We start from the raw sequence: 25469 nt of genomic DNA on the forward strand, positions 1-25469 counted from the left end.
CCAAAACTTACAAAATAGTGTTTTTTCATCAATTTTGTCACACATTGATTTTTTTTCGTCGTTTTTTTCCCGTTTCACCGTTGATTTTTGGGTAAAATGACTAATTTCATTACAAAGTGGAATTAGTAGAATAAGCCATCATATAGAATTTTAGGTGAAAATTTTGAAGAGTTATGATTTTTTAAAGTTAAGGAGGAAAAATTGAAAATGAAAAAACAGAAAAAGCCCGGGTCCTTAAGTAGTTAAGACAAAAACCTCCAGGAGGATTACAGGGCACTGCCAGCATAAGAGATCCAGTGGGTATAAAAATATTTATTAAAATCGTACTATGTGCCTGAGGAAGAAACCGTATTGATTTCGTAATGCGAAGTACGATTTTAATAAATATTTTTATACCCACTGGATCGCTTATGCTGGCAGCACCCTGTAATCCTCCTGGTGGTTTATGTTTTAAGGAGTCTCTTGAAGTCTGTAGGGAGAAATATGAACAGCTGATCTTGCATGGAGTAGTCCAGTGGTGACCCAGTGGTGAACAACTCATCCCCTATCCTAAGGATAGCGGATAAGTTTGAGATCGCGGGGGGTCCGACCGCTGGGGCCCCCTGCGATCTCCTGTACGGAGCCCCAACAGCCCGCGGGAAGGGGGCGTGTCGACCTCCGCACGAAGCGGCGGCCAACACGCCCCCTCAATACAACTCTATGGCAGAGCCGAAGCGCTGCCGTCGGCAATCTCCGGCTCTGCCATAGAGATGTATTGAGGGGGCGTGTCGGCCGCCGCTTCGTGCGGAGGTCGACACCCGCTATCTCGCCGGAGAGTCGGGGGCCCGTACAGAGAGATCGCAGGGGGCCCCAGCGGTCGGACTCCCCGCGATCTCAAACTTATCCCCTATCCTTAGGATAGGGGATACGTTTTTCACCCCTGGATTACCCCTTTAACTCCCCATAGACCTCACTGGAGACTGTTGTAATGCTTGTAAGACCGAGTTCACACCATCTGTTCAGCTCCGTCCAGGGGGACTCCAATACAGGATCTGTCCAGCGCCACAAAATGGAGGGGAACAGGTCGTTTGCATAACAGACAGCAACAGATCCCATTGACATGAATAGGGTTCATCTGGTTTTCTGTCTGATGTCCGTTGAGCGAAGAAAAGAACCTGACCTTTTTGGGAAGCACTGGTCTGTCCTATGAAGAATCCATAGATGTAACTATGGCATTCCTCTTGTCCCTTTTGCCATGAGTTTACAGTAGTAATGAAGGACATGGGATTTCCTATGTATTAATCTATAGTTTTCCCAGTGGTCAGATCCCCATTCCCCAACAATCAGCAATGTTTGTCAGAATACCCCTTTAGGATCCCCTACAGTACTCTGTAATTATGACTCTCATACTCTCTCCACTTCTGTAGGATATATTCACTTCTTGGCATCTCGTGGCAAAGTCAACCACTTCTATGGACCAACATTATAATGTGAGATCCCTCTACACCGCCCGGCTGGAGATCAGTGGGAAAGAACAAACTTTAAAAGAGATCATCATGGCGTAAGTACTCACTTATCCTGATGGTATACTCTTTAAGGTGTCTAGTAACATATCTATGATCATACCATAGTCAGCCATTTTCTAGCCTATGTAGCACCACTTATGGTCACTGGTCACCCGGTAGAAGATGAACAAGGATTTTTGACCATGTCGAAACAATGTAATCAGCCAACATTGGCTCATTCTTCGACTGACCACTGAGGCCCTAACTCTTTCTTTAAGGTAATAGTGCAATAAAACTTTAGAAAAAAGAAGCAGAACTATCTTAGACTTTCTTCCTTAGGCCAGAAGACAACGTCATCTACGAGCAGAAATTTGACAAGCCAAGTAAAGGTACAGAAAAAAAATAATAAAAGGTCTAAATGTGTGCATGTAGTTGAGAAAACAATGGTGAACATTACAACCCCATAAGGTCAACCAAAAATGCTATAATTATATATATATTTTTTTTTCTTGCTAGATGGCAATTTAACTTTGACCTTCAAGACTGAGGATGGTTTATTGCTTTTGGGAGTAGAAGGTCCAACAGGAAGAACCTTATATCTTGCATGTGCGTATATGATGCTGACAGTCTTCATATTCTATATGTGTAGCCTATAAAATACTATTTATATGCCCTATAACAGTCACCTATTCTTGTTATGCTCGAGATGTGATATGTTATTGGCATACTGGCCAGGTCTTCTAAAAGAGCTTCTGAGCTACTGGAATAGCGAGAAAATCTAATGCAAAGGCCTCTGACCATCACCCTAGGGGAAACCAGCTGCTTATGGACTTACTACAGGTCCTGTTTAAGACAGTATACATTTATACTTACAGGCCGCCTGAATTTTACCATTGATTTCTATGGTTTGTGAGGGGGGCACTCTGGCTACAGTACGGTTAATTTATAGCTCTTTGTTTGCAATATTTGTGTGTGTAATGACCAGCAGGTGTGTGGAACCATTGTGCCACCTAACAGATTTTAATTTTAAAAGTGGACAAGAGCATTCATTCTTTTGGCGACCGAATTTCAGCGGTGAAATAGTGTGGACTGTGCAGCGGAACCCCGTTGAAAGTAATGGGATTCTGCTGCACCATAATTTCCGAGCTGGATTTCAAAACAGAATTCCGGATGGAAATTCCAAAATGTGAACCTAGCTTTAAAGTGTACCTGCCGTCAACAAATTTTTTTTTATATGATGTAAATAATACCATTATATGTATATTTGTAATATACAAATATACAGGGTGGGCCATTTTGAATCCAACTTTTGTTTTTTCAATAGGAAGAGGGTCATGTGATACATTAAACGTATTGGGAATTTCACAAGAAAAACAATGATGTGCTTGGTTTTAACGTAACTTTATTCTTTCATGAGTTATTTACAAGTTTCTGACCACTTATAAAATGTGTTCAATGTGCTGCCCATTGTCAATGCAACCCTCTTTTCCCACTCTTCACACACTGATAGCAACACCGCAGGAGAAATGCTAGCACAGGCTTCAGGTATCCGTATACACTGCTATATACTACTATATACACCGCAGGAGAAATGCTAGCACAGGCTTCCAGTATCCGTATACACTGCTATATACTACTATATACACCGCAGGAGAAATGCTAGCACAGGCTTCCAGTATCCGTATACACTGCTATATACTACTATATACACTGCAGGAGAAATGCTAGCACAGGCTTCCAGTATCCGTATACACTGCTATATACTACTATATACACCGCAGGAGAAATGCTAGCACAGGCCTCCAGTATCCATATACACTGCTATATACTACTATATACACCGCAGGAGAAATGCTAGCACAGGCTTCCAGTATCCTTATACACTGCTATATACTACTATATACACCGCAGGAGAAATGCTAGCACAGGCTTCCAGTATCCGCATACACTGCTATATACTACTATATATACCGCAGGAGAAATGCTAGCACAGGCTTCCAGTATCCGCATACACTGCTATATACTACTATATACACCGCAGGAGAAATGCTAGCACAGGCCTCCAGTATCCATATACACTGCTATATACTACTATATACACCGCAGGAGAAATGCTAGCACAGGCTTCCAGTATCCTTATACACTGCTATATACTACTATATACACCGCAGGAGAAATGCTAGCACAGGCTTCCAGTATCCGCATACACTGCTATATACTACTATATACACCGCAGGAGAAATGCTAGCACAGGCTTCCAGTATCCGTAGTTTCAGGTGCTGCACATCTCGTATCTTCACAGCATAGACAATTGCCTTCAGATGACCCCAAAGATAAAAGTCTAAGGGGGTCAGATCAGGAGACCTTGGGGGCCATTCAACTGGCCCACGACGACCAATCCACTTTCCAGGTAACTGTTCATCTAGGAATGTTCGGACCTGACACCCATAATGTGGTGGTGCACCATCTTGCTGGAAAAACTAAGGGAACGGGCCAGCTTCAGTGCATAAAGAGGGAAACACATCGTCATGTAGCAATTTCGCATATCCAGTGGCCTACATGATGATGTGTTTCCCTCTTTATGCACTGAAGCTGGCCCGTTCCCTGAGTTTTTCCAGCAAGATGGTGCACCACCACATTATGGGTGTCAGGTCCGAGCATTCCTAGATGAACAGTTTCCTGGAAAGTGGATTGGTCGTCGTGGGCCAGTTGAATGGCCCCCAAGGTCTCCGGATCTGACCCCCTTAGACTTTTATCTTTGGGGTCATCTAAAGGCAATTGTCTATGCTGTGAAGATACGAGATGTGCAGCACCTGAAACTACTGAAAGCCTGTGCTAGCATTTCTCCTGCGGTGTTGCTATCAGTGTGTGAAGAGTGGGAGAAGAGGGTTGCATTGACAATCCAACACAATGGGCAGCACATTGAACACATTTTACAAGTGGTCAGAAACTTGTAAATAACTCATGAAAGAATAAAGTTACGTTAAAACCAAGCACATCATTGTTTTTCTTGTGAAATTCTCAATAAGTTTGATGTGTCACATGACCCTCTTCCTATTGAAAAAACTAAAGTTGGATTCAAAATGGCCCACTTCAAAATGGCTGCTATGGTAACCACCCATCTTGAAAAGTTTCCCCCCTCACATATACTAATGTGCATCAAACAGGAAGTTAATATCACCAACCATTCCTATTTTATTAAGGTTTATCCAAATAAATGGCCCACCCTGTACATTGGTTAAAAGATGTGTATATTTTTGGGTGAAAAAATGCTGTCCCTGCAGCTATTGCCTGTGTGACTCTATGAGGAGACCAAATACAGGAAGCGCGGGTCAGGACTGTGTTTATTGAGGCTCTATGACATGCTCCCGGCTCATATATCAGGATGATTGACAAACCAGGAACCTGTACAGAGCCCTGCTTGTCCTTCCCTCACTTCCTGTATTTGGACTCCTCACACAGGCAATAGTTGCAGGGACAGCATTTTTTCACCCACAAATATACACATTTTTTAACCAATGTATATTACAAATATACATATAATAGTATTATCTACATTATATAAAACGTTTTCATTGACGACAGGTACACTTTAAAGTGTAATTCGGATTTTAGGTACATAAAAATCTACTAAAATCTGCTTAAATACAGTAGTTAAAGTTAAGTTGAAAGTTAAGTTTTCAAATGCTGGGGTGCCCCTTTAAATGGTCAGTGTGGTTTAAAAAAAGTTTCGATTTTACATTTCTCACTTTATCATAATTACCAAAATCACTTTATCATAATTACCGACTCCCCCACCAAAGGAGGTCCAGTCTTGGCCACTAGGTGTCTCACCACTCTAAAAACTGCTGTCTATTGTCTGTTGTTAGAGGAATTCCATCTCCAGCAATATGACCTGCATATATAATGATAATAATGATGACATTTTGGGCAATTACAAGAGCTCAATATTCTCCTCTTTGTCTTGCAGCAAGGACACCAACCGTAAAACGATCTGTCATAGATAAATTCAAGGCCCAGGCTCTGTGCCTTGAGACTAAGTATAATTACTTTATACCAGGGAGCATCAGGGAAGATGATGCTGGTAAGAATCTCCAGATAACATATATGTGTCGGTATGATTGTTCTTATTTATTATAGAATCCACTTATAATCTGCAGCATGGCACACAGTACTTTCTGTACCCACTTGATATACAGGACACAGTATGATCTATAACTGTATCCTTACTACCCTAATTTGATTTATAGAGAGACGCAGACAGTACTATCTGTTTTCTTAACTATTTACAGGGATAGACAGTACTATCTGTGCTTCCATGATATATAGTAAAAGATAAGGAAACAGCACTATATAACTACTACAGAAAAAACTGTAGTGCTTCATTTACAAGGAGAAACCAGGAGACAGTACTGTCTGTACCTACATAATTTATAGGGAAAGAGTAGAAGGCAGTATTATGGGACAAATTATTTACTGGGAACCAAATTGTGTGTGTCTGAATTATTTACAAGGAGAGACTGGATGGCAGCACAATTATCACATACTGTGCAGCAGGAATGAAGCAGGCACACATTATTATAAGGCTCCGATTTATCAATTTGATCAAAACTGTCATGTTTTCCCCATAACAACCAATCACAGCTCAGCTTTCATATTACCAGATCTCGATATGAAAGCTGAGCTGTGATGGTTGCTGTGGGAAAACCAGAAAGTTTTTGACCTCAGATAGATTGATATATCTGTGTCTAAGTGCTTATATCATTTGCAGTGAGAGACTAGTAGACAGCGCTATCTGTGCCATGTTTTTTGTTTATTGTTAGTGAAGAGATGTTAAAAAGATTAATAGAGGAATTCCAGTATAATAAATGTTTTTTTTTTTAGTTTGCTGGGGAAGTTTTAAAAATAAAAAAACAAGTGATTACTATCTGTTTCCTGCAGCTCCCATTCCTGGGTCTGATGGTCCTCTGCCTTGGTTTGCCTGCCCACCACTACTTCGTGTTTCTGAGACAAGAATTTAGAGCAGGACCTTCTCACTCAGCACGTCACTGCCTGCAGAGTTGTTCCATGTCAATCACCGATTGGCTGAGTGGGCAGGTCCTGTTTGTCTTGGAAGCAGGGAGAGGTAGCGAGCATCGGGGAACTGGAAGTCCCTGAAACCAGAGCTGTGAGGACTGGGTGGGTTAGCATAGCTTGTTTTCTATTTTTTACAACGTCCTCAACATGAGAGAATATTGAAAATTGTATTACACTTGAATACCCTTTTAAAATTGATGGCTTATATTTAAATTAGGACATCAATATTAAATTGTTGGGGTCTAACTGTAGACCCCACAATAAGCTGTTTGAATGGACAGTGGGAATCTGGGAGCACCATGTCCCCTTCATTAGGCACAGCTGCATACTTTTAGTAGTACTTGTGCACAGGGCCATATTTATCACAAGGAACTTGTGGGCGGTTGCAAAGGACAGCAGGACATAGGGGGCACTCTACCTTTTTGATGCATCCTGCCTGTGCATGCTGCTGCTTTTGGAGCCTTCTGCTAGTCTCTGTCCCTTCCTCTTCCGGTTGTGATTTTCAGAAGAGCAGCTGAGCTGTTAGAACTGCACAGCAGAGTAAGTGATGGACTGTTGCCTCTTCCGAGCCAGGTGACTACTCAACAGCATCTTGGGAGACCCACTTTTCTACACCAACTATCTATTAACTTCTCTACATTTTCTCACCAATCTACCTTACCCATCCCAGAGCCAATGGCCATGTGGTCAGGTCACCATTTTTGACAACCACACTTGGCCCATTGGCCCCTCAACATCTTCTGGAAGGCTCTATGCTGCCCTTGTCAGTGACCCCCTCTTGTAGCCTGAAGTAATTTTGTTATCTGACTGTAATTACAGAGACGTGCCTGGTAAACAATGGAGGGTAAACAATACCCAGTGGCAACAATGGCAACAATACCCAGTGTTGCCATTGATTCCCTGCCTCTTCAAAATAGACTGGCAACCAGCTGACTGGTCGGAATGTGAACATGGATTTCACATTAATGGCCTAACTTAAAGGGGTGCTCTGGTGGAAAACAATTTTTTTTTTCCATCAACTCGTGCCAGAAAGTTAAACAGATTTGTAAATTACTTCTATTTAAAAATCCTTCCAGTGCTTATCAGCTGCTGTATACTACAGAGAAAGTTCTTTTCTTTTAGAATTTCTTTTCTGTCTGACTACAGTGCTCTCTGCTGACACCTCTGTCCAGAGCAGGAGAGGATTTGCTCCTACTCTGGACAGTTCCTGACATGGACAGAGGTGTCAGCAGAGAGCACTGTGGTCAGACAGAAAGGAAATTCAAAAAGAAAAGAACTTCCTGTGAAGCATACAGCAGCTGATAAGTACTGGAAGGATTAAGATGTTTAAATAGAAGTAATATACAAATCTGTTTCACTTTCTGGCACCAGTTGATTTTTTTTCTTTTTCTTTCTATCGGAGTACCCCTTTAAGGAGGAACCAACTCCTGATAACCCCTCAATATGTTTGCAAGAATAATCTGGTTGAGGCAACTAGCTCCGGCTTCTTCTAATTCCCTAAATCCTGTGTGTCTGTATTTTTAGGAGCTGAAGCTTGTGCTCATAATCTGGAGAAATGGGTGCCCATCAATTTCAGAGAAGTAAGCCAATAACTTTTTTCAGTGTTTACTGCACAATATTACTGCACTACTGCCCCCTTTGTAGTACTTGGTTTTATCCTGAATCTGGAGGAATCTTCCAATGGGTCCTAGTGGGAAAACCTCCAACATGTCTACAGAGCATGATCAAATATTATGTGGCAAAAATTATGGTGACTCAGAAGTGGACACTAGACAACGTAAGCCCTGAGGAATAGGTTAAAGGGGAACTCCGCCCCTAGACATATTATCCTTTATCCAAAGGATAGGGGATAAAGATGTTTGATCGTGGGGGTCCCGCAGCTGGGAGCCCCGTGATCTCTATGCAGAACCTGGCATTCTCTAGAATGTTGGATGTCGGCGGTGGGAGTAGTGACATCACGGTCAAACCCTCGTGACGTCACGCCTCGCCCCCTCAATGCAAGTCTATGGGAAGGGGCGTGGCGACAGCCACGCCCCTTCCCATAGACTTGCATTGAGGGGGCGTGGCGTGACGCCATAAAGAGCACAGTTATGATGTCACGACCCCCGCCCTCCGCTCCAGTACAAAATGTTCCGAACACTGGGAACACAGAGTGCCCCTTTACGGAAATGGGTGGAAGGGAAGAGAGTTGAGCTACAAAAATAATTAAGATTAATATTAGGTGACCATACTTGTCACACTGTCACGATGCCGGCTGGCAGGTAGTGGATCCTCTGTGCCAGAGAGGGATGGCGAGGACCGCGCTAGTGGACCGGTTCTAAGCCACTACAGGTTTTCACCAGAGCCCGCCGCAAAGCGGGATGGTCTTGCTGCGGCGGTAGTGACCAGGTCGTATCCACTAGCAACGGCTCACCTCTCTGGCTGCTGAAGATGCTGAAGATAGGCGAGGTACAGGGGAGTAGGCAGTAGCAAGGTCGGACGTAGCAGAAGGTCGGGGGCAGGCGGCAAGGTTCGTAGTCAAGGGAGATAGCAAAGGTACTGGTACACAGGGTATAAACACACAAGAACGCTTTCACTGGCACTAAGGCAACAAGATCCGGCAAGGGAGTGCAAGGGAGGAGACTAGATATAAGCAGGGAACAGGTGGGAACCAATTAAGCTAATTGGGCCAGGCACCAATCATTGGTGCACTGGCCCTTTAAGTCTCAGGGAGCTGGCGCGCGCGCGCCCTAGAGAGCGGAGCCGCGCGCGCCAGCACATGACCGCAGGAGACGGGAACGGGTAAGTGACCTGGGATGCGATTCGCGAGCGGGCGCGTCCCGCTGTGCGAATCGCATCCCCAACGGCCATGACAGGGCAGCGCTCCCGGTCAGCGCTGACCGGGGAGCTGCAGGGAGAAAGGCGCCGTGAGCGCTCCGGGGAGGAGCGGGGACCCGGAGCGCTAGGCGTAACAGTACCCCCCCCCCTTAGGTCTCCCCTTCTCTTTATCGGGTAACTGCCTCCCCTGGGATGAGGACACCGGGAAAGGAAGGAGGGATTCCTCAACGGCAGGCAGAACCGCAGGAGTAGGAATGGGGAGAGAGGGCAGAGGGCGAGACCTGGCACGGGGCAGTGTGACACCAGGACGAGGGCCATGAGGGGACACAGAAGCTTGCCTGGGAGGGGGGGAGGGGCATTTCCTGTGGCAGGCAGAGTCCTTAATGACCTTAGGGGGACCGGATACAGGAGGAACCACAGAGTTACGGCAAGGGTTACTGGGAACCGGTTTTAGACAGTTCTTGGCACAAGAGGACCCCCAACTCTTGATCTCCCCAGTGGACCAATCCAGGGTTGGGGAATGAAGTTGAAGCCAGGGAAGTCCAAGGAGAATTTCCGAGGTGCAATTGGGGAGGACCAAAAGTTCAATCCTCTCGTGATGAGATCCGATGCTCATAAGAAGGGGCTCCGTGCGGAAACGTATGGTACAGTCCAACCTGGCTCCGTTGACCGCGGAGATGCGGAGTGGCTTGACAAGACGGGTCACCGGAATATGGAATTTATTCACAAAGGACTCCCGAATAAAATTCCCAGAAGCTCCAGAGTCCAGACAGGCCACGGCTGAGAGGGGAGAGCTGGCTGAAGTGGAAATCCGAACAGGTACCGTGAGACGTGGAGAAGCCGACTTGGCATCAAGAGACGCCACACCCACGAGAGCTGAGTGTGAGCGTGCGTTTCCCAGACGTGGAGGACGGATTGGGCAATCCACCAGAAAATGTTCAGTACTGGCACAGTACAAACAAAGATTCTCTTCCTTACGGCGATTCCTCTCTCCCAGGGTCAGGCGAGACCGATCCACTTGCATGGCCTCCTCGGCGGGAGGCCTAGGCGCAGATTGCAGTGGAGACTGTGGGAGAGGTGGCCAGAGATCTAAGTCTTTTTCCTGGCGGAGCTCTTGATGCCTCTCAGAAAAACGCATGTCAATGCGAGTGGCTAGATGAATGAGTTCATGCAGGCTAGCAGGAGTCTCTCGTGCGGCCAGAACATCTTTAATGTTGCTGGATAGGCCTTTTTTAAAGGTCGCGCAGAGAGCCTCATTATTCCAGGAAAGTTCAGAAGCAAGAGTACGGAATTGTATGGCGTACTCGCCAACGGAGGAATTACCCTGGACCAGGTTCAGCAGGGCAGTCTCAGCAGAAGAGGCTCGGGCAGGTTCCTCAAAGACACTTCGAATTTCCGAGAAGAAGGAGTGTACAGAGGCAGTGACGGGGTCATCACGGTCCCAGAGCGGTGTGGCCCATGACAGGGCTTTTCCAGACAGAAGGCTGACTACGAAAGCCACCTTAGACCTTTCAGTAGGAAACTGATCCGACATCATCTCCAGATGCAGGGAACATTGGGAAAGGAAGCCACGACAAAACTTAGAGTCCCCATTAAATTTGTCCGGCAAAGACAGGCGGAGGCTAGGAGTGGCCACTCGCTGCGGAAGGGGTGCAGGAGCTGACGGAGGAGATGATTGCTGGTGAAGTTGCGACTGAAGTTGGTGCACAATGGTGGACATTTCTGACATCTGGTGGGTTAGATGGGCGATCTGTCGGGCTTGCTGGGCGACCACCGTGGTGATATCAGAGGCAACTGGCAGGGGAACCTCAGCGGGATCCATGGCCGGATCTACTGTCACGATGCCGGCTGGCAGGTAGTGGATCCTCTGTGCCAGAGAGGGATGGCGAGGACCGCGCTAGTGGACCGGTTCTAAGCCACTACAGGTTTTCACCAGAGCCCGCCGCAAAGCGGGATGGTCTTGCTGCGGCGGTAGTGACCAGGTCGTATCCACTAGCAACGGCTCACCTCTCTGGCTGCTGAAGATGCTGAAGATAGGCGAGGTACAGGGGAGTAGGCAGTAGCAAGGTCGGACGTAGCAGAAGGTCGGGGGCAGGCGGCAAGGTTCGTAGTCAAGGGAGATAGCAAAGGTACTGGTACACAGGGTATAAACACACAAGAACGCTTTCACTGGCACTAAGGCAACAAGATCCGGCAAGGGAGTGCAAGGGAGGAGACTAGATATAAGCAGGGAACAGGTGGGAACCAATTAAGCTAATTGGGCCAGGCACCAATCATTGGTGCACTGGCCCTTTAAGTCTCAGGGAGCTGGCGCGCGCGCGCCCTAGAGAGCGGAGCCGCGCGCGCCAGCACATGACCGCAGGAGACGGGAACGGGTAAGTGACCTGGGATGCGATTCGCGAGCGGGCGCGTCCCGCTGTGCGAATCGCATCCCCAACGGCCATGACAGGGCAGCGCTCCCGGTCAGCGCTGACCGGGGAGCTGCAGGGAGAAAGGCGCCGTGAGCGCTCCGGGGAGGAGCGGGGACCCGGAGCGCTAGGCGTAACACACACCATGACTGGTCTCCTTTGGCCAAGAGTACAGGGAAGCAAGAGCAGGGGAAAACTTGCTAGTACTAATATCTTCCACCATTGGACCTTTAGCCTTTAGCTTGCTTTCTCTCTCACTATTTCAGAATTCTATTATAGATGCGCTCTACAGGTTTCATATGTAGGACATATTAAACTTTTTTTTTTTTTGTGCATTTTTAGTCTGTAGGAAAATGGATCCTGACGGTCTCAGCCTATGAAAACACTCAAATGGTCCTACAGGAATTCTTATCTCCATACGGCTCAACAGAAATCACTGTTGTAGATGATAAAGTGCACGTGTCCCACCTTTCTATATTGTGAGTATGCTCTACTGGGAGCAGTGGCAAGAGTTACCGAATTAGGACTTGGAGAACACCACAAAGCCAGTGAGGACATCTGGGGTTAGAAGGAAAAGAGTCTGGTAGTCACAGGAAGGACAATGACTGCAGTTTCCCAATACCCGACTCCAATGATAGTGGGAAGGGTCCTGGAATTCACAATAGTCCAGGTGAAAGAGACAGCCAGGTGTAGTTAAAGTGTACCTGTCAGATCCCCCCCCCCCCCCCCCCAAAAAAAAAAAAAAAAAAATAGTTATATGTTGCTCAGTACCTTGTCATGATCATGTACATCTAATTTTTATTGTCTGCGACCTATATTTCTCTCATAATTACCTTTATTTACTTGCCATCATTGAGGTTTCTGTCCATGAAGAGGTATGGGGTGTGTCCCTCTCTTCTCCTCACTGTGATGACTCCTCCCCCTCCCTCACTCTGCTCTGACTCACAGAAGACCCTGGTCCTGCCTCCAGCCTTGTCAATAACTCATGGTGTCCATGACATGCTGACCACTGGACACTGCAGGACTGGTATGTGTCCCAGGAGGGAGGGGGACCCCTAGTGGCCAGTGTTTGTGACTGGCTTCTTCAGTATGAAATGCTGAAATTTTTCTGATGAATGCAATTGCAAAACATAATGGGGGAGAGTTATCAAAACCCGTCCAGAGGAAAAGCTGCTCAGTTGCCCATAGCAACCAATCAGAACGTTTCTTTCATTTCTCAAAGGCCTTTTCAAAAATGAAAGCAGCAATCTGATTGGTTGCTATGAGCAGTTCAGCAACTTTTCCTCTGGACAGGTTTTGATATATCTCCCCTATTGTTTTGCATGCTTTATAACATATCAAAAATTATTGTTTCTGACAGTGCCCCTTTAAGTACACCACTGTATGTATAGTCAGGGGTCTGGATGTCATTCTAAACAACATTTTACTCACTATAATAATGAAACCCTAAAAATGGAATAGCTGACAAAACTAGTTGTTCCCCTTGTAAAAGGACTTACAGAGGAATAATGGGAATTCAATTTGGTCAAATAGGTTTGTAGTGGTTATAGCAGCGCCACTATTGTCTATTTGTCGTGTGGGGTATTGCAGCCAGTCTGATTTACAAAAAATTTATATAAATGACTAAGCACTTATTGGACCTTCCTTTCATGTTTTGTTTTTGTTTATTTTTTACAGTCAAGGTAGCATTATCACTATAAAGGATATAGATGTGGAGGAGAGTACGGGCCATATTGTATATAAAGGTAACACCGCACAGATGTCATAGGAATAACCATGAATAGGCTCTGCTTTATTCTAAGATTCTGATGGCTTCCAGCCACCACTAGGGGCACCTGATGTACAGTATAAATACACTTAGTATCCCATACTTTGGAAGCCATAAAAATCTGGGGGACATGGGGAAGTTCATTGGTTCCTAGGTCTCTCCAGCCGAGGCTCCTAAAGCCGTTGCACCGTTTTCCTCAATGGGAGGCACAGTGTGGGGACCAATAAGGTTCTCATATGTCCCAGGACATCTGTCAACCACATTTCCTACTATCGAGAGAGTCCTGTGCCATCTGTAATGACACCATATTGTCAATCTGATGAAGATGACTTCAGGAAGTACCTGGATACTGTATATATATATTTAGTACTTTAAGGATATATATTAGAGTTTATGTGCATGGTGCAGCCAAGTATGCGCAGCAGGATATGTGCCGTCATTCCCCTTATTTGCTCTTTGCTCTCCCCCTTCAGGAGACAACCCAGAGACCAAAGCCGCCATCTACAGAGTGAGCCCCAACTGCATTGTTCTGTCACCTGAGGGACAGCGACTATTTCTTATCTGTATGTAACCAGATATCTGTCTGCTACGCAGTATAATAGTAGTTATACCGTATTATTATACATAAGAGGCAGTATTATAGTAGTTATATAAATGTACATCACAAATAGAGAAACACAGCCGCACATCCACCATTTGTAATTTGATCTCCTCGCTTCTCAGTATAATAAAAAAAAACTAACAGGTTGTTATTATACATTTTGATGAAAGAGTACAAGCCCACTCGCCACGTCAAGGCCACCTAGTCAGAGTGTGTTCCTAACCTAACACTGGCGTAGCGCTGGGCGGTGACCACTGCCTCTGAGACCCCATGCCCATATCATAGCCAGCACTCTGCTCCACCCCTTCGGCCCAGGCATTTTTAATTAGCAGGAGACTGTGTAAGGGTTTCCTCCTAGCATTCTCCCAGCCCTCTGGGACAGAGTATTTGGTAGGTATTCACATTGGTGTGGTTGCACTGCGGTGGTCATTGTTGCTGTGATGCTTTGTCTGTGGGGTGTTGTGGCCCGGATTTGGGGGCTTGGTGGGGCGGTGGTGGGGGTGCCTGGAAACTGGGTTGCTCCCCCTGTGGGCATGGTGCTGCAGTGGTGGTGGCCGCCACCCGGCGATGCGCCAATGTTGGGTTGGGGACACACTCTGAATAGGTGGTCTTGAAGTGGCGAGTGGGCTTGTACTTTTTGATCAAAATGTATAATAACAACATGTTAGTGTTTGATTTTATGCTGAGAAGCAATTAGATCAAATTACAAATGGTGGATGTGCGGCTGTGTTTCTATATCTCTTTGTGTTTTACAATTATAATAGTTATATTCTTGTACATAGAAGCAGTATTATAGTAATTATATTCTCATATATAGGAGCAGTATTATAGTAGTTATATTCTTGTATATAGGAGCAGTATTATAGTAATTATATTCTCATATATAGGAGCAGTATTATAGTAGTTATATTCTTGTATATAGGAGGCAGTATTATAGTAGTTATTGTCACGATGCCGGCTGGCAGGTAGTGGATCCTCTGTGCCAGAGAGGGATTGGCGTGGACCGTGCTAGTGGATCGGTTCTAAGTCACTACTGGTTTTCACCAGAGCCCGCCGCAAATCGGGATGGTCTTGCTGCGGCGGTAGTGACCAGGTCGTATCCACTAGCAACGGCTCAACCTCTCTGGCTGCTGAAGATAGGCGCGGTACAAGGGAGTAGACAGAAGCAAGGTCGGACGTAGCAGAAGGTCAGGGCAGGCAGCAAGGATCGTAGTCAGGGGCAACGGCAGGAGGTCTGGAACACAGGCTAGGAACACACAAGGAAACGCTTTCACTGGCACGATGGCAACAAGATCCGGCAAGGAAGTGCAGGGGAAGTGAGGTAATATAGGGAAGTGCACAGGTGATCAGACTAATTGGAACCACTGCGCCAATCAGCGGCGCAGTGGCCCTTTAAATCGCAAAGACCCGGCGCGCGCGCGCGCCCTAGGGAGCGGGGCCGCGCGCGCCGGGACAGGACCGACGGAGAGCGAGTCAGGTACGGGAGCCGGGGTGCGCATCGCGAGCGGGCGCTACCCGCATCGCGAATCGCATCCCGGCTGGAGGCGGTATCGCAGCGCCCCGGGTCAGTGGATCTGACCGGAGCGCTGCAGTGAGGAGAGTGTAGCGAGCGCTCCGGGGAGGAGCGGGGACCCGGAGCGCTCGGCGTAACAGTACCCCCCCCCTTGGGTCTCCCCCTCTTCTTAGAGCCTGAGAACCTGAGGAGCAGACTTTTGTCTAGGATATTGTCCCAGGATCTCTCTTCTGGACCACAACCCTCCCAATCCACTAAAAAAAAGGTTTTCCCTCTGACCTTTTTGGATGCCAGAATCTCTTTGACGGAGAAGATGTCCGAGGAGCCGGAAACAGGAGTGGGAGGAACAGATTTGGGAGAGAAACGGTTGATGATAAGTGGTTTAAGAAGAGAAACGTGAAAGGCATTAGGAATACGAAGAGAAGGAGGAAGAAGAAGTTTGTAAGAGACAGGATTAATCTGGCACAAAATTTTGAAAGGACCAAGATAGCGTGGTCCCAACTTGTAGCTAGGGACACGGAAGCGGACATATTTAGCGGAGAGCCATACCTTGTCTCCAGGGGAAAAAATGGGAGGAGCTCTTCTTTTCTTATCCGCGAACTTCTTCATGCGTGATGAAGCCTGTAAGAGAGAATTTTGGGTCTCTCTCCATATGATGGAAAGGTCACGAGAAATTTCATCCACAGCGGGCAGACCAGAGGGCAAGGGGGTAGGGAGGGGGGGAAGAGGGTGACGGCCGTACACCACGAAAAATGGGGATTTGGAGGAAGATTCAGAGACTCTGAAGTTATACGAGAATTCGGCCCATGGTAGAAGATCTGCCCAGTCATCCTGGCGGGAGGAAACAAAATGTCGTAAATAATCACCCAAGACCTGGTTAATTCTTTCTACTTGTCCATTGGATTGAGGATGATATGCAGAAGAAAAATTTAATTTAATCTTGAGTTGTTTACAGAGAGCCCTCCAGAATTTAGACACGAATTGGACGCCTCTATCCGAGACGATCTGCGTAGGCAACCCGTGAAGACGAAAAATGTGTACAAAAAATTGTTTAGCCAACTGAGGCGCTGAAGGAAGACCAGGAAGAGGGATGAAATGTGCCATTTTGGAGAATCGATCAACGACCACCCAAATAACAGTGTTGCCACGGGAAGGGGGTAAGTCAGTAATAAAATCCATACCAATCAGAGACCAAGGCTGTTCGGGGACAGGCAGAGGATGAAGAAAACCAGCGGGCTTCTGGCGAGGAGTCTTATCCCGGGCACAGATAGTGCAGGCTCGCACAAAGTCCACAACATCCGTCTCCAGAGTCGGCCACCAATAGAAGCGAGAGATGAGTTGCACAGATTTCTTGATGCCCGCATGACCTGCGAGATGGGAGGAGTGACCCCATTTGAGGATTCCGAGGCGTTGGCGTGGAGAAACAAAGGTCTTTCCTGGAGGAGTTTGCCTGATGGAGGCTGGAGAAGTGGAAATCAGGCAGTCAGGAGGAATGATGTGTTGCGGAGAGAGTTCAATTTCAGAAGCATCCGAGGAACGAGAGAGAGCATCGGCCCTAATATTCTTATCGGCAGGCCGAAAGTGAATTTCAAAATTAAATCGGGCAAAGAACAGAGACCACCTGGCCTGGCGAGGATTCAGCCGTTGGGCAGACTGGAGGTAGGAGAGGTTCTTGTGATCGGTGTAAATAATAACTGGAAACCTTGATCCCTCCAGCAGATGCCTCCATTCCTCAAGTGCTAATTTAATGGCTAGAAGCTCTCGATCCCCGATGGAGTAGTTCCTCTCCGCCGGAGAGAAGGTCCTAGAAAAAAAACCACAAGTAACAGCATGCCCGGAAGAATTTTTTTGTAGAAGGACAGCTCCAGCTCCCACTGAGGAGGCATCAACCTCCAATAGGAAGGGTTTGGATGGGTCAGGTCTGGAGAGCACGGGAGCCGAAGAAAAGGCAGACTTGAGCCGTTTAAAGGCGTCTTCCGCTTGAGGAGGCCAAGACTTGGGATCGGCATTTTTTTTGGTTAAAGCCACGATAGGAGCCACAACGGTAGAAAAATGTGGAATAAATTGCCTGTAATAATTGGCGAACCCCAAAAAACGTTGGATAGCACGGAGTCCGGAGGGGCGTGGCCAATCTAAGACGGCAGAGAGTTTGTCTGGATCCATTTGTAGTCCCTGGCCAGAGACCAAGTATCCTAGGAAAGGAAGAGATTGGCATTCAAAGAGACATTTCTCTATTTTGGCATAGAGTTGATTGTCACGAAGTCTCTGAAGAACCATACGGACATGCTGGCGGTGTTCTTCTAGATTGGCAGAAAAAATCAGGATATCGTCCAGATATACAACAACACAGGAGTATAAGAGATCACGAAAAATTTCATTAACAAAGTCTTGGAAGACGGCAGGGGCGTTGCACAGGCCAAAGGGCATGACCAGATACTCAAAGTGTCCATCTCTGGTGTTAAATGCCGTTTTCCATTCATCCCCCTCTCTGATGCGGATGAGATTATAAGCACCTCTTAAGTCCAGTTTGGTAAAGATGTGGGCACCTTGGAGGCGATCAAAGAGTTCAGAGATGAGGGGTAGGGGGTAGCGGTTCTTAACCGTGATTTTATTAAGACCGCGGTAGTCAATGCAAGGACGTAGGGAGCCATCTTTTTTGGACACAAAGAAAAATCCGGCTCCGGCAGGAGAGGAGGATTTACGGATAAAGCCCTTTTTTAAATTTTCCTGGACGTATTCAGACATGGCAAGAGTCTCTGGGGCGGACAGAGGATAAATTCTGCCCCGGGGTGGAGTAGTGCCCGGGAGGAGGTCGATAGGACAATCATAAGGCCTGTGAGGAGGTAGAGTCTCAGCTTGTTTTTTGCAAAAAACATCCGCAAAGTCCATATAGGCCTTAGGGAGGCCGGTTACAGGAGGAACCACAGAGTCACGGCAAGGGTTACTGGGAACCGGTTTTAGGCAGTCCTTGGAACAAGAGGGCCCCCAACTCTTGATCTCCCCAGTGGACCAATCCAGGGTTGGGGAATGAAGTTGAAGCCAGGGAAGTCCAAGGAGAATTTCAGAAGTGCAATTGGGGAGGACCAAAAGTTCAATCCTCTCGTGATGAGATCCGATGCACATTAGAAGGGGCTCCGTGCGGAAACGTATGGTACAGTCCAATCTTTCATTGTTTACACAATTGATGTAGAGGGGTCTGGCGAGACTGGTCACTGGGATGTTGAACCTGTTGACGAGAGAGGCCAAAATAAAATTTCCTGCAGATCCGGAGTCCAAGAAGGCCATAGTAGAGAAGGAGAAGGCAGAGGCAGATATCCGCACAGGCACAGTAAGACGTGGAGAAGCAGAGTAGACATCAAGGACTGTCTCACCCTTGTGCGGAGTCAGCGTACGTCTTTCCAGGCGGGGAGGACGGATAGGACAATCCTTCAGGAAGTGTTCGGTACTAGCACAGTACAGGCAGAGATTCTCCATGCGGCGTCGTGTCCTCTCTTGAGGTGTCAGGCGAGACCGGTCGACCTGCATAGCCTCCACGGCGGGAGGCACAGGAACAGATTGCAGGGGACCAGAGGAGAGAGGAGCCGGGGAGAAGAAACGCCTCGTGCGAACAGAGTCCATATCCTGGCGGAGCTCCTGACGCCTTTCGGAAAAACGCATGTCAATGCGAGTGGCTAGGTGAATGAGTTCATGTAGATTAGCAGGGATTTCTCGTGCGGCCAGAACATCTTTAATGTTGCTGGATAGGCCTTTTTTAAAGGTCGCGCAGAGGGCCTCATTATTCCAGGATAATTCTGAAGCAAGAGTACGGAATTGTACGGCATACTCGCCAACGGAAGAATTACCCTGGACCAGGTTCAACAGGGCAGTCTCAGCAGAAGAGGCTCGGGCAGGTTCCTCAAAGACACTTCGGATTTCCGAGAAGAAGGAGTGTACAGAGGCAGTGACGGGGTCATTGCGGTCCCAGAGCGGTGTGGCCCAAGACAGGGCTTTTCCAGACAGAAGGCTGACTACGAAAGCCACCTTAGACCTTTCAGTGGGAAACTGGTCCGACATCATCTCCAAGTGCAGGGAACATTGGGAAAGAAAGCCACGGCAAAACTTAGAGTCCCCATCAAATTTATCCGGCAAGGATAGGCGTAGACCAGAAGCGGCCACTCGCTGCGGAGGAGGTGCAGGAGCTGGCGGAGGAGATGATTGCTGAAGCTGTGGTAGTAACTGCTGTAGCATAACGGTCAGTTGAGACAGCTGTTGGCCTTGTTGCGCTATCTGTTGTGACTGCTGGGCGACCACCGTGGTGAGGTCAGCGACAACTGGCAGAGGAACTTCAGCGGGATCCATGGCCGGATCTACTGTCACGATGCCGGCTGGCAGGTAGTGGATCCTCTGTGCCAGAGAGGGATTGGCGTGGACCGTGCTAGTGGATCGGTTCTAAGTCACTACTGGTTTTCACCAGAGCCCGCCGCAAAGCGGGATGGTCTTGCTGCGGCGGTAGTGACCAGGTCGTATCCACTAGCAACGGCTCAACCTCTCTGGCTGCTGAAGATAGGCGCGGTACAAGGGAGTAGACAGAAGCAAGGTCGGACGTAGCAGAAGGTCAGGGCAGGCAGCAAGGATCGTAGTCAGGGGCAACGGCAGGAGGTCTGGAACACAGGCTAGGAACACACAAGGAAACGCTTTCACTGGCACGATGGCAACAAGATCCGGCAAGGAAGTGCAGGGGAAGTGAGGTAATATAGGGAAGTGCACAGGTGATCAGACTAATTGGAACCACTGCGCCAATCAGCGGCGCAGTGGCCCTTTAAATCGCAAAGACCCGGCGCGCGCGCGCCCTAGGGAGCGGGGCCGCGCGCGCCGGGACAGGACCGACGGAGAGCGAGTCAGGTACGGGAGCCGGGGTGCGCATCGCGAGCGGGCGCTACCCGCATCGCGAATCGCATCCCGGCTGGAGGCGGTATCGCAGCGCCCCGGGTCAGTGGATCTGACCGGAGCGCTGCAGTGAGGAGAGTGTAGCGAGCGCTCCGGGGAGGAGCGGGGACCCGGAGCGCTCGGCGTAACAGTTATATTCTCATATATAGTAGCAGTATTATAGTAGTTATATTCTTGTATATAGGAGCAGTATTATAGTAGTTATATTCTTGTATATAGGAGCAGTATATAGTAGTTATATTCTTGTATATAGGAACAGTATTATAGTAGATATATTCTTGTATATAGGGGCAGTATTATAGTAGTTATATTCTTGTATAGGAGCAGTATTATAGTAGTTATATTCTTGTATATAGGAAGCAGTATTATATTAGTTATATTCTTGTATATAGGAGGCAGTATTATAGTAGTTATATTCTTGTATATAGGAGCAGTATTATAGTAGTTATATTCTTGTATATAGGAGCAGTATAATAGTAGTTATATTCTTGTATATAGGAGTAGTATTATAGTAGTTATATTCTTGTATATAGGGGGCAATATTATAATACTGTAGTTATATTCTTGTATATAGGAGGCAGTATTATAGTGGTTATATCCAAGTGAAGAGAGGTGAATGGCACCAGTGACTGGACTCCCTAAGTAACAACCATATAAGAACAATTCGTGGAGGTATAATCTTGGAGCTTCAGGTATAAGTAATACCTGGGGGTGCAGGTATAAATTTAATAGTCCATAAATATGACGAAAAAGAAGAAAAATAGAGACACCGTACTCACCCACTGTATGTACTTGAAGATATAGGTTTATTCAGATCCTAGAAGATGGATCCATGAGGTGGAGGACATGGAGGGGGATGAACGCCAGGACTAGTTTCGTGCCGGGCGGCGCTTCCTCTGACTGGGCTACCTATGGTAGCCCAGTCAGAGGAAGTGCCACCCGGCGCGAAACTAGTCCTGGCATTCATCCCCCTCCATGTCCTCCACCTCATGGATCCATCTTCTAGAATCTGAATAAACCTATATCTTCAAGTACATACAGTGGGTGAGTGCGGTATCTCTATTTTTCTTCTTTTTCGTCATATTTATAGTGGTTATATTCTTGTATATAGGAGGAGTATTATAGTAGTTATATTCTTGTATATAGGAGCAGTATTATAGTAGTTATATTGTATATAGGAGCAGTATTATAGTAGTTATATTCTTGTATATAGGAGCAGTATTATAGTAGTTATATTCTTGTATATAGGAGCAGTATTATAGTAGTTATATTCTTGTATATAGGAGCAGTATTATAGTAGTTATATTCTAGTACACAGGAGGTAGTATTATATTATAGTAGATATATTCTTGTATATAGGAGCAGTATTATAGTAGTTATATTCTTGTATATAGGAGCAGTATTATAGTAGTTATATTCTTGTATATAGGAGGCAGTATTATAGTAGTTATATTGTATATAGGAGCAGTATTATAGTAGTTATATTCTTGTATATAGGAGGCCGTATTATAGCAGCTATATTTTTGTACATAAGAACAAGTGTTATAAGTACTTATATGGCAGTATTACAGTGTTATTCATGCTCAATCTTTTAAACGGTATGAGAACAAATCAAATAAAAAATGAACCTTACTTTTGACTGGTTGTTAATGTTATTACTTACTAAAGTCTCTGTCACTATAATAACATTTATGTTTCCTTTGCAGGTCGTGCAAACCATTTTCCTTCCATCGGTGATATCAGTCAGTTTGTGAAGTACGCAGCTTGTCGAAACTATAACAAGGTTTTGATTCGCCAAGCTGCATGTGAGTATAGGACTCCTGCATTTAGCCATATAAGGGGGAAGGCAATGCAGGCTGCGCTTGGCATATACAGTATATTCCTTGCTCTGCGGCATGCTTGCCAAATGGGCGGAGCTTAGCACAAAGAGGCATTGCATCATGGGAAGGCAGCTTCCAGCTGGTGTAGATTTCTGAGGTTGTCATATGGGAAGCCTCAGAAGCTTCTGGTTTTAAACTCAGCGCAATCCCTTACTGGCAGGGGCTGATTTAAAGGGGTACTCTGCCCCTAGACATCTTATCCCCTATTCAAACGATAGGATAAGATGTCTGATCATGGGATCCCCTGCAATCTCTGCTGCGGCACCCCAGTCATCTTGAGCACCGAGCAAACTTCGCTCCGTGCCAGATGACTAGCGATGCGGCATCGGAGGCTCGTGACGTCATGGCCACGCCCCTACTTGTGACATCAAGCCCTCCCTCTCAATGCAAGTCTATGGGAGGGGGTGTGGCGGGCATCACGTGATGATACAAGGGGGCGTAGCCGGGAGGTCACGAGTTTCCGGCACCGCAGTCGGCATTTCAAACGAACGCCAGGTGCTGCGGCAGGACCCCCGTAATCGGACATCTTATTCCCTTTCCTTTGGATAAGGGATAAGATGTCTAGGGGCAGAGTACCCCTTTAAGACCGATGTGTTAAACACCGGTCTAAGTTAATTCCCCCTATGGCAATGATCTTATACTGTGGCCCTCCAGATTTTTCAAAACATCAACTCCCAGTATGCCCGGACAGCCAACGGCTGTCCGGGCAAACTGGGTGTTGATGTTTTGAAACATCTGGAGGGCCACAGTTTGAGACCTCTGCCCTATAGTGTTTGATAAGTCAGGAATCTATGAAGGATGGGCACAAATTAGGTTTCTCATTTCTCCCTTTTTTTTTCAAATTTGCATAAAAAATTTGCATGTGAAAAAAATATTTAAATATTCGTCATTACGAATTTACAGCACTACATTCTAAATATTTGCGAAATCGCAAAGTGCCGATATTCACGATAGAAAATTTGCATTACGAATATTCTTGCTCAACACTATTTAGAAGTTGCCTTTGTTTTATTTTTCAGCATTTTTGTGCTCCGAGATGCCCACTGAAGTCCATACTCTAGATGTGGAGAAGGTAATGTTATTACGATGAGACATTGGCCTGTCATGAGGCCAACCATGGCGAATGCCCACGTATCTAAGAATAAACAAGCATCTATTTACCTCGATCATGAATATAAATTGAGTATTTATTAAAATATACCTCCAGACCCTGAGGCTGAATTTTTAGGTACAGTAAAGTTGCATTCACATCATGATTTGGGGATACGGCAGCCGGGAGGATTTAAAAACCATCCTCTACCGTATACCCCCCCGGACTCCATTTATTTGAATCAATGCGGTTCAAAACTGAGTGACTCCAGTCAGCTCAGTTTTAAACCGTATCAGTTTTATTGCCGGACTAAAAACTGTGGCAGACCATGGTTTTCAGTCCGGCAACAAAACCAGATAACAGTCCAAAAAATGTGTCGACTGGACCCCCTTGCTTACTCCGCCCCCAGGTCCGGAAGGCATAGGGCAGCTGCAGGTTTTTAAATGCGCACTAACTGTGTACAGTCATTGGGGGAGAATGATCAAAACCCGTCCAGAGGAAAAGCTGCTGAGTTGCCCCTAGCAACCAATCAGATTGCTGCTTTCATTTTTCAAAAATGAAAGAAGCGATCTGATTGGTTGCTATGGGCAACTTTGCAACTTTTCCTCTGGACGGGTTTTGATAAATCTCCCCTATTCACTTATAAGCCCAGTTCCAGACTATGGGGGAGACTTATCAATATTTATCTGATTGGTTGCTATGGGCAACTTATCAACTTTTTCTCTGGACAGGTTTTGATAAATCTCCTCCTATTACTTTCATTTATAGGACAGGAAGTAGAGGAAGTAGCTGCCTGGCAGATCTTATCATCAGAGTTACCGTATTTTTCGCCCTATAGGACGCACCGGCGTATAAGACGCACCCAATTTTTAGGTGCAAAATCTAAAAAATTTAAGATTTTGAACCCAATAGTGGTCTTCAACCTGCGGACCTCCAGATGTTGCAAAGCTACAACTCCCAGATTGAAGACCACTGCATAGGAGGTAATACTCCCATGTCCCCGCCGCTCCGGACCCGTCACCGCTGCCCTGGATGTCGCTCCATCGCTGTCGCCGTTTCCCCGTCGCTCCGGAACGTCTCTGCTGCCGGCCGGGTATCCTCGCTCTCCGTCGCCGTCATCACGTCATTACGCACGCCGACGCACGTACGTGACGACGTGATGACGAGGAAGGAGAGCGCCGGCCATACAGGGGATCCCTGAACGGAGAAGACACCGAGGAGGTAGGTAAGGTCCCTCCCGGTGTCCTGTAAGAACTAACCCGGCTATTCAGTCGGGCTATTCGGGACCGCCGCGGTGAAATCGCGGCGGTCCCGAACAGCCCGACTGAACAGCCGGATTAGTGTCACTTTCCCTTCAGACGCGGCGGTCAGCTTTGATCGCCGCGTCTGAAGGGTTAATACAGGGCATCACCGCGATCGGTGATGTCCTGTATTAGCCGCGGGTCCTGGCCGTTGATGGCCGCAGGGACCGCCGCGATAGGGGTGTATTCGCCGTATAAGACGCACCGACTTTTCCCCCCCAGTTTTGGGGAAGAATAAGTGCGTCTTGTACGGCAAAAAATATGGTAGTTTCCATGGGGCTTATGTTCCTGTCACCAGACATCCCCTTTGTCTCGTACATTTTCGCCACAATTTGATATCGCCAATGGCATGTATCAGACAGGTGAAAAATTCTGCCCTAACTTGTTACCCTTTTGTATGTAAAAAGCTTACAACAGTGAAGACATTGGAGAGGGAGGAAGTAGCTAACTTCTCCTCTGCCAATAGAAATCCCTATAGCTGAAAGGCAGGACATTACCTTCAACCACTTCAACATTTCTTTAAAGGGGTACTCCGGCCCTTAGACATCTTATCCCCTATCCAAAGGATAGGGGATAAGATGTCTGACCGCAGGGGTCCGCCTCTG

General features: G+C 46.7%; 1 protein-coding gene across 1 annotated transcript in view; it reads left to right on the plus strand.

The window, feature by feature from the left end:
* LOC130291104 (uncharacterized) overlaps nt 1-25469 on the plus strand; it is a 40287-nt gene that overhangs the window by 7257 nt on the left and 7561 nt on the right. The window contains exons 2-11 of the mRNA XM_056539519.1: nt 1407-1540; nt 1824-1873; nt 2001-2090; nt 5455-5568; nt 8085-8140; nt 12128-12264; nt 13463-13530; nt 14027-14116; nt 22300-22398; nt 23493-23545. Coding sequence (XP_056395494.1) covers nt 1407-1540; nt 1824-1873; nt 2001-2090; nt 5455-5568; nt 8085-8140; nt 12128-12264; nt 13463-13530; nt 14027-14116; nt 22300-22398; nt 23493-23545 — 891 coding nt within the window. The remainder of the gene's footprint in view (nt 1-1406; nt 1541-1823; nt 1874-2000; nt 2091-5454; nt 5569-8084; nt 8141-12127; nt 12265-13462; nt 13531-14026; nt 14117-22299; nt 22399-23492; nt 23546-25469) is intronic.

This window comes from Hyla sarda, chromosome 9 (genome assembly GCF_029499605.1).
Source record: "Hyla sarda isolate aHylSar1 chromosome 9, aHylSar1.hap1, whole genome shotgun sequence".
Classification (NCBI taxonomy): Eukaryota; Metazoa; Chordata; class Amphibia; order Anura; family Hylidae; genus Hyla; species Hyla sarda.